The 12,184-nt window shown below is 40.4% G+C and overlaps 1 protein-coding gene across 1 annotated transcript in view; it reads right to left on the bottom strand.

The window, feature by feature from the left end:
* The window catches only part of LOC149281345 (cadherin-23-like), a 389,535-nt gene that overhangs the window by 141,017 nt on the left and 236,334 nt on the right, over positions 1-12,184 (bottom strand). The window contains exons 22-25 of the mRNA XM_089499393.1: positions 10,577-10,766; positions 9,716-9,861; positions 9,056-9,275; positions 8,156-8,308 (exon numbers count right to left, since the gene is read on the bottom strand). Coding sequence (XP_089355519.1) covers positions 8,156-8,308; positions 9,056-9,275; positions 9,716-9,861; positions 10,577-10,766 — 709 coding nt within the window. The remainder of the gene's footprint in view (positions 1-8,155; positions 8,309-9,055; positions 9,276-9,715; positions 9,862-10,576; positions 10,767-12,184) is intronic.

The raw sequence follows: 12,184 nt of genomic DNA, 5'->3' as shown, positions 1-12,184 counted from the left end.
AGAGCTATAAATTTATACCCAAAGTACAATTTGTGTGAAAAAAAAAAAAAAAAAAAATACTACCACAAAGTGTGGCAATGGCTGGTGGTAGAATCTGATGCATGGAAAGGGTTAAATACTACCATTTTAAGTACCTTGGGGTGTCTAGTTTTCAAAAATACCGTATTTGCTCGATTATAAGACGACCCTGATTATAAGACGACCCCTCAAAATCTGAATATTAACTTATGAAAAAAAGAAAAAGCCTCAATATAAGACGACCCTGTAGGAAAAAAGTTTTACCAGTAAATGTTAGTTCATGTAAACTATCTGAACAATTGTTTGTTAATAAAAGCTATGATTGAGAAAAATATTTTGTTTTTATTTCCTTTTTTTTTTTTTCAACCTGCCCCCCCAGTTATGCACATCTGCCCCCAGGCTTGCCACTCTGCCCCAGAAATGCCTTATACCCCATATATGCCACTGTGCCCCATGATATGCCTTTTAACCTTCTATATGCCACTGTGCCCCATGATATGCCTTTTGACCCCCTATGTGCCACTCTGCCTCCAGAAATGCCTTATACCCCTATATGCCACTCTGGCATTTAGGGGGTTAAAAGGCATATTATGGGGCAGAGTGGCATATAGGGAGGTAAAAGGCATTTCAGGAGGCAGAGTGGCATTAAAGGGGTTAAAAGGCATTTCACAGAGCACTCTGCCTCCAGAAATGCCTTACACCCCCCATTTAACCCCCCCCTCCTCCAAACTTACCGGTGCTTCTGAGTTGGGGGGGGGGCGCATAACACAGGAGGATCCAGGTCCCCTGCATCTGAGCCCCCAGTGCTTAGTCCGGGCAGCATGTAGAGCTCCACGCGAATCGCGTAGAGCTCTACACACTGCCCGGACTAAGCACCGGGGACTCAGAAGTACCGGTAAGTTGGAGGGGGGGGGCATAACACAGGAGGATGCAGGTCCCCTGTGTTATGTCCCCCCCCCCTCCAATTTACCGGTGCTTCTGAGTCCCCAGTGCTTAATCCGGGCAGCGTGTAGAGCTCTACGCGATTGTATCGTGTAGAGCTCTACGCGATTGTATCGTGTAGAGCTCTACACGCAGCCCGGACTAAGCACCGGGGACTCAGAAGCACTGGTAAGTTAGGGGGGGGCATGACACAGGAGGATCCAGGTCCCCTGCATCTGGGTCCCCAGTGCTTAGCCCGGGAAGCGTGTAGAGCTCTACGCGATTGAATCGCGTAGAGCTCTACACGCAGCCCGGACTAAGCACCGGGGACTCAGAAGCACCGGTAAGTTGGGGGGGGGTTAACACAGGAGGATCCAGGTCCCCTGCATCGCTGCGGGGGATCTGGATCTTAGTCTCATAATCAGACCTATTTGAGGTCTGATTATAAGACGACCCTGATTATAAGACGAGGGGTATTTTTCAGAGCATTTGCTCTGGAAAAAACCTCGTCTTATAATCGAGCAAATACGGTACATGGTTTTATGAGGTAAATTGTAGTGGCCAGGCTCAAAGATAGGGCATAGGCACAGACTGACCAAAATAGGGAAAAAAAAGCGCACTTCCCAAATGTGGCCTTTTAACCCCAAACAGCAGTCAAACCCATGCATGGGTGGTATCACTGTACTCGAGAGATGTTGTTAAACACATATTAAGGTGTTGTTTGATAGTGACGTATACCTGGAGCTATAAATGTATACCCAAAGTACAATTTGTGTAAAAGAAAATACCAAAAAAATACTAACACAAAGTGTGGCAAAGGCTGGTGGTAGAATCTCATGCATGGAAAGGGTTAAAATACTAGCATTTGAAATACCTTGGGGTGTCTAGTTTTCAAAAATATATGGTTTGATGGGGTAAATTGCATTGGCCGGCTTCAAAGATACCCGAAATGGCACATGGGGGAAAGAATTACCAGATTTGGAAAAAATGGTTTTGAAATAGCAAAACGCTACTTATACTTAATGCTCCATAACGTGCAGAAAAAAGCAAAAAAACATAAAAACATTGGGTATTTCTAAACTCAGGACAAATAGTAGAATATATTTAGTAGGTTTTTTCATTAGCTTTTTTGGATGAGTAAAAGATTTTTGGGGTAAAAGTCAGAAAATGTTTTTTTTTTTTACATTTTTCATCATATTTTATTATTTTTTTTATGGGAAATTAGATAATATGATTAAAACAATGGTATCCGAAGAAAGCCCTATTTGTCCTGAAAAAAACAACATATAATTTGTGTGGGTTCACTAAATGAGTGAAGAGAAAATTACATCTAAACATGAACATCGCAAAAGTGTTAAAACAGCCTCGGTCCCAATGGTACAAAACACAGCCTGGTCCTTAAGGGGTTAAGGGGTTAAGATAGTAGTTAGGTTATTGTGCGTGATGGTTTGGGCAGGAGCCAAACTAGCCTTGTGGTTAAGCCCAGAATTTCCTAGCTTTTGCAATACATTAAAAGCGTGGTTTGTCATATCCTTTAATCTTTTAGAGAGGGCCAAGAGTTGCCCATCCCCGATACATGTCAGATTAACTTCCAAACATAGACACCGTGCAATACAAATAAACAGTGAATTGTAAAAATAAGTTCATACACCTTTCATTCTTTTGAATACTACACAAGGAACATTAATGCCAGGGTTATTCAAGTACAGTAAAGGGACACTCCAGCCATCATATTTCATTTAATATATGTTTTTTATACACAGTAGCTCAGTTATAAAGAGCAATTAAAGTGCAAAGCTATAGAAGGGGTTTTATCACCAATGTGGTGTTTAAGCTGAGTTGACCATGTCATTAGATGTTTTGATGATAAGCATTTTTCTAAATAGTAATATGGTGTGAGATAATTCTTTGCTAAAAATTAAATTACTATTATATTTAGACAGATCAAAAAAATGTGGTTTTTGGTAGTTATCAGTTTACAGCGTCGGCCCAAGACATTGTGCTGCCTGGGGCGAAGTGTGAAATGGCGCACCATGAAACCACCCCCCCCCCGTGCGTGAGCGCTGATGTGACGCCCGACGTCACCGCGCTCTACGGGAAACTAATGCTGCAAGGCGAGAGCTGACCTCCAATCACGGAGGAAAAGATAGCTGGCTGCGGCGTCCTAAAGCATTTCTTGGGGCGGCAAAGTGCCGCCTCTTCAAAAGTGCCGCCTGGGGCAATTGCCCCACTCTGCTCCATGGTAGGGGCGGCCCTGTCACTTTGGCATATATTTATATAAAGTGCATTTGATGTAATTTTATCATCCATTATGAATCAGTTCAGATGCACAGATACGCAGTGGTGAAACTGCAGTACCACAAATATATTCTAAAAGCTGATGGTAAAAATGCAAAGATTAAAACAAGTACAGCTTATGAATGCTGAGGTCACAAGCTCAACTTGTATAAATTGCATACAGCAAGCATTTCAAAGCATATCATTACTATTTCCTGCAGAAAATAACAGATCAATGTTTAACAAGGATAATAAGTTTGGTTAAGAAGTGCTAGATGCTTTCTACTTTGTTTCTGGTAATGGTTCTTTACTTTGGTTTTATTGAGCGAAAAATGGATAAATCTCAAGAATAAGGCAGGCTCACCTATCGCCGGTTGTAACTACTCATGTCCACCAGAGGGCACTACCAATCAGCTTACTTACTTGTAGCAAACTTTGCAATTACATAAATCAATTAAAACAGCAACACAAATTCTCTGTATCTCACATTTACCAAAATAATGTGACCATCTCAGAATATTTCCTTCTAGACAGTGCCTTGCAAAATTATCCTGAAAATGTATCAATGCTCTCATATTCATTTTATACAAATGGTACAAATGGTGAAATTTCTTTCTGTATATTTTATTTAAAAAAAAGTTAAAAATCAATTATAATTAGGACATTGGTTTTAGGTTGGAAATATGTTTGCATAAGTTCCACACATTAACCCCATCATGACCAAAGAATGTTCCCTATAACTAGCTACAGGACTTGCTCGCAAGAGAGTTACAAGTGGTCTAATAAGACCTCTAGTGTCCATGCATCAGACAGCCAAAACTGGCACAAAAATCAGACAACAGAGGAGCTCTGCATATTTTTCTAAATGTAAATGCTTTATTTTTCCTTAAATAATTCAGATTAAATGGGATAAAAAAAATAAAAAAAGATCACTCATTTTTACAATCACCCAGCCTGACACTTTGGGGTCTATTCACTAAATAGGGAGATGACAGGATAGTTGTGATTCAACTCCTTTACTTTACAATGTTATACAAGGTCCAACGCAAGTGACCTTCTGTTGCAAGAACAGCTTGGCTAGCACTATACAATGTATAATTAAATTAGTAAGATATTTCAGTGTTTACGCGCTCATTAAATTATGCGTTATACCTGACTAATTTATAATTAAACAAAACAACTTTGTTTAATTTTATTATTTAACTTTGCAAAAAAATAATTTTCAACAAATGTCTTAGGCAAAGAGAAAATCAGAATTACTGGCAAAATCACTGCTTCAAGCATTGGTATTATTATTTTGAACAAAGTGATTACTGTGATTAGCTAAACAGAAATCACAACTTTGTCACCTTTGTCAGTTGCAAGGCAGCCATCTACAGCACGCCATCAGAGGGGTACAATCAGTACGTTTCACATGGCCCCTCATTGGCCCTCAAGATATCTTGTCTGCTACCCATGTCAGGGCCTGTTGCATGCTTTGGGGTCTAATGGCCCCTTTCTTGAGATTGGAGTCTCTGGGCACCTATAAGGACAGTACAGCCTGGTGGCCTCACTGTGTGCATAGGGTGGGGCAGTCGGAGGAACATAAACCAGGTGGTGGGAGGAGCAAGGGGTTGGAGGGACCATATCTTTAAGTTTCTGATGGCGGCCATGGTCTTCTATAATGGAATCTGGTGGAAATGAGTGCGCTCAGAGGCACAAGGAGGCAATTTGCTTGCAACAGTCCAAGGACCGTAGTTTACATGATTTCACGGAGAGTTGTTTTGCGCAAACAAGTAAATATTTGGTAGAGTCATTTTCTTTTGGGGTAATTATGTACTAACTTTAAACACAGAATGATTTTTGGCCATTCATCTTGGTAGCTTTGCTCCATATTTCTCTCTTGTTCAAAGGTCATTTGTGGACCGAATTTTTTTTTGTTTTTTTTTTAAACTATTTCCACAGGTTCTCAACAGGAATAACTGGACTAGGACATTTAGACACTTTTCAATTCTTGAGCCACATCAATGTTGGTTTGGCCATATACTTAGACCTACCAACAAATTGAACTTTTGAGGAATTTGGTCAAGAAGCTCTATGTTCGTCTCATGCAACCAAAATAACATTTTCCAATATCATTATAATATGAGTGTACCAGGATGATGCTAGTGCAAGCTTAGAATAACTGATTTTGAGCTTCTGCATTTTAACTTTTGCAGTACTACATCTTCAAGGATCTGATTTGTATGCAACAGCTGGAAGATACAAGCACACTCCTTCCTTACCCAAAAACACATGTAGTTCACTTATTCACCTGTTCACATTTATAATTATTTACTCAGTACTAAAATCTACAAAAATACTATACAGGTCTATCTTAAAATAAGGAAGGATAACCCTTGTTATAGCCTTTCAGGATGCTCCCTACACCCACTGATGTTATGATATTATTATTATTATTTATTGTTTGATATAGTGCCATCAAATTCCGTAGTGCTGTACAATAGGTAGACAGGACATAACAAATTGACTTACAGAGACAACAGGTGAGGAGGGCCCTGCTCAAACGAGTTTACAATCTAGAGGGATTTAGGGTGTATTACACAATAGGTAAAAGGGCCATTGTAAGGGGTGGACCAGCCACACTAGTGTAAGTATTGCATTAGAGGGACTAGGAGAGGTGAGCTAAGGGAATACGGGGGGTGTTTTTATGCAATATTATAAGTGTCCTTAAAGAAGTGGGTCTTGAGGGATATTTTGAAGGACCGAAGCCAGGGGGAGAGACGGATAGACTGGGGGAGGGCATTCCTGGAGAAATCTTGTAAGCGTGCATGAGAGCTAGAAATCAGAGGAGAGGATAGAAGGAGATCATTGGATGAGCGGAGAGACCGGTTAGGAGTGTATTTAGAGATGAGTGAAGAGATGTAGGGAGGGGAACCGCTGTGAAGGGCATTGAAAGTCAGAGTAAGGATTTTGAAATGAATCCTGAAGCGCACAGGCAGCCAGTGAAGAGACTGACAGAGGGGAGAGGTGTTAGTGAAGCGATGTGAGAGGAAGATAAGTCTGACAGCAGCATTCATGGTGGATTGTAGAGTGGTGAGACGGTTAAGAGGGAGACCAGCTAAGACATAGTTACAGTAATCAAGACGGAAGATAATCAGGGCATGGATAAGAGCTATAGTGGCATGCTGTGTTAGGAAGGGACGGATGCAGGCAATGTTTTTAAGATGGAGACGACAGTTTTTAGAGACAGACTGAATGTGGGGGGTGAACGAAAGGTCGGAGTCAAGGGTGACACCAAGACAGCGTGCATGAGTAGACGGGGAGATGATGGCACCATTAACAATGAGGGAAATTGATGGGGGCATCTTAGCATTGGAGGGAGGGAAGATGAGAAGTTCTGTTTTGGAGATGTTAAGTTTCAAGAAACGTGCAGACATCCAGGTAGAGACAGATGCAAGGCAGTTAGTTACACAATCTAAGACAGAGGGAGAGATCAGGGGAGGATAGATAGATCTGGGTGTCATCAGCATACAGGTGGTATTGAAGATAGGTTGAAGATATGAGCTAGAGTAGGGACAAGGGTAGATGAAAGAGACTGGGTGAGATGGGAAGGGATCGGGTCAAGGAGGCATGTGGTTGGACAAGAGGAAAGAAGAAGATCATGTACATCATCTTCAGTGACAGCAGAGAAATTAGTTAATGTAGTGAAGGGATTAGAGGTCAGTGGGTAGGGGGGCGCATAGCCAGAGGGAGGGTGAGGGCAGGGTGGAGATTGTGCAGATATGTCATCTCTGATAGTTTGAATTTTATTATTGAAGTATGTGGCAAAGTCAGATGCATTAAGGTTAGTGGAAGGGGTAGTGGGGGATCGGTCGAGGGAATTGAAGGTATTAAAGAGTCATTTAGGGCTGTGAGACAGGGAGGAGATGAGGGAGGTGAAATAGGTTTCTTTAGCAAGGTTGAGAGCAGAGTAGTAGAAACGTAGCATTAATTTATAGTGCAGAAAGTCAGCCATGGAATGAGACTTTCGCCAACTACGTTCAGCGGTGCGGGAACATCGTCGTAGGTGTCGGGTTACAGTCGTGTGCCAGGATTGGATGCGCGAAAGTCATGAGGAGCGAGTAGTAACTGGTGCTACATGTTCAAGAGCAGATGTGAGAGTGGAGTTATAGACAGAGCTAGCGTTGTTAGTGCATGACATGTTTGAGAAAGGAGAGAGGAGAGGGAGTAAATTGATTGAGAAGTTCTGAAGGTTAATAGAGCTGAGGTCCAGGGTGTGACCATCATCATGAGTAGGGGAGTTAATATGTTGTTGGAGATCAAAAGAGGAGGTAATAAAAAGAAATTTTGCAACATGTTGCCATTTCCTTGGAATATAAGTCTGAAAGAAGTGGCCAATCTTTCAGATATTTTCGATTGGAGGCAAGGCTAAGACTTAACAAAAGGTAAGTATGATTTAAGAGAAAATTCTGTTTAGCATATATGGATTTATTTACGTTATTTATTTAATATAGGTAGGTTATTACATACCAGCTAGCCTGCTCTAACTCTCTCTTAAGTTTAGGGTCCCTTCTGATTGCTAGCTAACAAACGCTTGACAGGTGAAGGAAATATCAACATAAGTCACAAGATCCTTGGAGGCCCAGCTCCTTGCATTTCTTCATGGTCTTGCGAGGGTAACACAGAAATCCGTTTCTTTGTTTACATAAATCTCTTTTACCCAGTGCACTTCTTGTGGACATTCTGTAAACAGCACAGGGTTGTCAGAAGTGTCATACTATCCGCAATCTCATATCTCTACAAGTGCTGACCAAAGGGGAGCAGCAGAAGGAAAATTTGTGCTTTTCAGAAGAGATTACGTGTCACCATTAAAAACATCAAACTCCACAAAGCAAACTTATTAGAAGTTATCGTGAGACGTTTAGGGCAAGAGAGATGGCAAAATTTGATATCATACCTGTTATGAAATAACTTAGCTCAGCATTGAGTCCTGTATCAGCATCTGTACAGTTCAACCGTGCCACCACAAAATGTCGAGGAACATTCTCAGGGAGTGAGATATTGTAAAACGTTGGGAAGAAAGTTGGACTCTCGTCATTTATATCTATAACTATGGAAGAGAAACAAAGATGTGAAGAAAACTCTCAGTAACTCTCAAGTGTACACAAATGCATTACATTTTATTACAAAATTATTATTCAAAGTATTATATAATTCTATAATATTGTATATGGTTTATTCTGTATGTTTAAATAATATTTTGCAATATATACTATGCAAACTATTTAAATATTGCTTCCCATTTATATGTTATACACAAAATAGTGTACAGCAAAAAAATATACAGAAGGAGGAATGCACAACCTAAAAAAGCATAAAAGGCATAAACACTCAAATTCCCAGGTTGCTGCTAGAATAATAATGACCAATAAGTAAAACAAAGCAAGAATTCAGTGCATACCCAGCAAACAGCATTCGAAAAACACATATCTAAGTACGCTTGCAAAGTCGCTGAGGTCGGCCCTTTAAATGTCATATTGATGTCAGCAAGGTGAAACGTCAAACTCACCTGCAAACTCCATGTCAAATGAATACACTCCTATGATTTCTGGAAGCATTTTGGGACAAATCACTAAATTGATTCTTGGATATAATACTGCTCAGCTTTTTATGTGAACACCATTATATAATAGCACACTGCCCTATTATATTCAACATGCAATGATTAGGGAAAATGGTGCTAGGGGTTTATCTGGTATTGGCAGATAGACAGGATAGAATATATGACACATTTCCCCAGCACCATGTCTACAATATCAAATGAAAATCTATTTACAAAGGGACTCTTAGTTATTACCCCGAACTGTAAGGGTGCTGGTGGAACTTTTGGATGGAGTTCCTGAGTCACTGGCTACCACGCGTAGATAATATTTTTCTGTCCTCTCTCTGTCCAGTACAGTTGTGGAGGTGACCAGTCCATTAGTGCTGTTTATGACAAAATCCAGACGTGGCATGCCCACCTGCATGCGATATGTCACTAATGCATTCAGACCTTCGTCGAGGTCAATAGCCACAACCTATCAAAAGAAAAACATTAAGGGTTGAATAAACATTAAAACATATCAATAAGCATCACTGACTAGACACACATTTAACAGGTGGATGTAAAGTATACAAAGTAAAAAATACAACATCTATTTGAATTCAGGGTAGGGGAGAGGATAACTAACATGATTACCATGGTATACGATTGCATGAGTTAAGGCCTTTTCTTTGTATTACTAGCTGTCTTTGTTGTTTTTTGTTTGGTGAAACAAATTGAATTGAAAACATCTGAAACAAGATCTACTTGTCACACAAAACAAAATCAGAAAAAATATCAATATTTTTCACTTCATTTTCATATTTATTGTTCGAAAATAAAGTTTAAGAAGAATTAAAAGTCTTTGTTGTGTATTTGTGCAGCATGGATGAAAACTATCTGAATGTGCAGTCATGCATGTAGTTGACTATTTACCTGGAATACAGATGTTCCTACTGGAGTTCCTTCTAAGATTTCAGCAACGAATGGTAGGTTCTGAAATGTTGGATCATTGTCATTTAGATCCAACAAGTTCACCATAACTGTAGCACTGCTTGTAGCACGAAGAGGTGGTCTACCAACTGCCCAACAAAGAAATGAAAAAGAAAGAAAAACTCTAAAAATCATATCCTAAATCTTTTTCTCAATATAAAATAAGCATAAGTATTGGCAATTCCATCATATTATATATGACAATATATTGCTTAGCCCACTGTTATGTCAAAGTATTCTATCTAATGCCAAAATAGCTCCTAACATAGCTCTATGATAAGAAATACACGATTGTGGTATCTAAAGAAATCTAAGTCCCGCACTCCAAGGTAAGTTGTTCAGTTTAGTATTTTATCCTTTATAAAAGTACCAGTGAGTTGAGTAACTTACCTTGGAGTGCGAAACTTGGATTTCTTTAGATGCAGATTTTGGGTGCTTGTAGTGCACCTGTCAGTGGGACTGCTGTGTGGGGGATGCTGGTGTGCAGTGCGGAAAGTACTTATGCTATTGTAGTACCTTAATTAACACAACTCTGATAAACACAGAGTAATGCACCTGTACTCATCTGAGGAGAACCTGAAGACATGCACTTTAAGGGTGGTTATCCTCTGTGTCATATTAAGGGGGTGCTTTCCATATCATACTAGTTTAACACATTTTATTCAATATCCAGTAACAGCTCCTTGTGATCTTACAGAAGTCATTTTTTATTTTCTTATTCTCATGCTTTATTTTTTCTGGAAACAATATGTCGAAGCTGAGCCATACGAGAAGTTTTGGAATAAGTGGAGGACAGGAACCTACGGTCTGTAACAGAGACTATGATCTTTCTCATCATTTCAGCATCTACTGGATTTGGGTTCTCTCGATCAAGCACAACTCCTGTTGTCCGAATTTTTCCTGTTGTGCTATTCAGGGTGTAGAACTTGTTGGAAGGGTTGATGCTGTAGAGTAGTGTGCCATTTTCAGCCAGGTCTGGGTCAATTGCTACCACCTGTTAGAGAAAAATTGGATAGAAAGTAGTAATTCAAAATTCATCTTAATGTTTATTAGCCTCCGTTAGTCCCACAAACAATTATACCATAGGAGAAAATCATTTTGTTACGGAAAATAATCCATGAAAATTATCCTTTTGGAACATTGTGTATCCAATTAAGTTCTGATGCACATTGCACTCTTCCAAAATCAAGCTACTACTTTATTGTAATGACATTCCCTGTGACCGGAATTTGAAGAACTTGTACACAAATAAATTCCAAACATAAAGAATTAACATTCCCAATTAAAAATGCCACTAAAGACTGCTTTGTTTGCAAATATTATTACACCAAAGTAAACTGTGATGTAATAGAAAAATACAGTATTTCATGAATAAAATGTGGAAGTCAGGTAAAATTCCAGACACAATTGGCTTGAAACCATATCTGGAAACTTGCATTCGGAACAACCAGAGTCTCACATTGGTATTCAAACTCCTACAAATTCACAGGTGGTGGCCAACGGTTGCAAATGCCCATAAGTGCAGCGGGAGCTTCTAGAGAGTAGAGACTTCTGCAAGCAACATATCTTTATGGATTTAATTGTTTTATGATAAAATATACAGGACTCATTTTCAATGTACCATTTGCAATGCAGTAATTTGAGCAAAAGAGGGATGGAAGGGGGAACGATGGGGGTGGTTTGATTTAACCGTTTTGAGCCACTGATGCTTTTTGTGTTCAGCTTGCAATATTTAATTTTATTGGCATTTTATTCACTGGCTTTCTATGCATTCTGTTTTTGAGTGGACTGTATAGTACACATAACACGTGTTGTCTGACAGATATGTCTTGGGGTCAGGGCCGGCCCTGGAGCAGAGTGGGGCAATTGCCCCAGGCGGCACTTTTGAATAGGCAGCACTATGCCGCCACAAGCGCCTTTTTTTTGGGGTTTTCGCTTATCAAGTTTTCAGTACCCGCTCGGCGCCCCTCTCTCTTTCTCCTCTACGAGCCCTCTAGCTCAGTCTCGGTGCCGGCTTGTAATGCTGAGCGCCGGAATATGACGTCCTTTCTGGCGCTCAGCAGTAAAGCAGCGCGCACCGCTGCAGAGCAGGGAGACTCTCGCCGCAGGACTGCTGGAAGGTAAGTGAAGGGGGGGGATAGGGTACATAATAGGGAGGGAGAAGGGTAGATAATAGGGAGGGAGGGTAGATAATGAGAAGGTAGGGAGAGGAAGGGTAGATAATGAGAAGGTAGGGAGAGGAAGGGTAGCTAATGAGAAGGTAGGGAGAGGAAGGGTAGATAATGAGCGGGGGGGGGGCATTTCAAACTAAGCCCCAGGCAGCACTATGTCTTGACCCGGCCCTGCTTGGGGTTTATCATTGCTAGGCCACTTGTGCAATGCATTGTATCTATGACCGCACAGCCTCCATAG

Source organism: Sceloporus occidentalis, unplaced genomic scaffold (genome assembly GCF_023333645.1).
Source record: "Sceloporus occidentalis isolate IW3139 unplaced genomic scaffold, rSceOcc1.0.p SCAF_134, whole genome shotgun sequence".
Classification (NCBI taxonomy): domain Eukaryota; kingdom Metazoa; phylum Chordata; class Lepidosauria; order Squamata; family Phrynosomatidae; genus Sceloporus; species Sceloporus occidentalis.
This window is presented reverse-complemented; position numbering and strand designations above follow the sequence as displayed.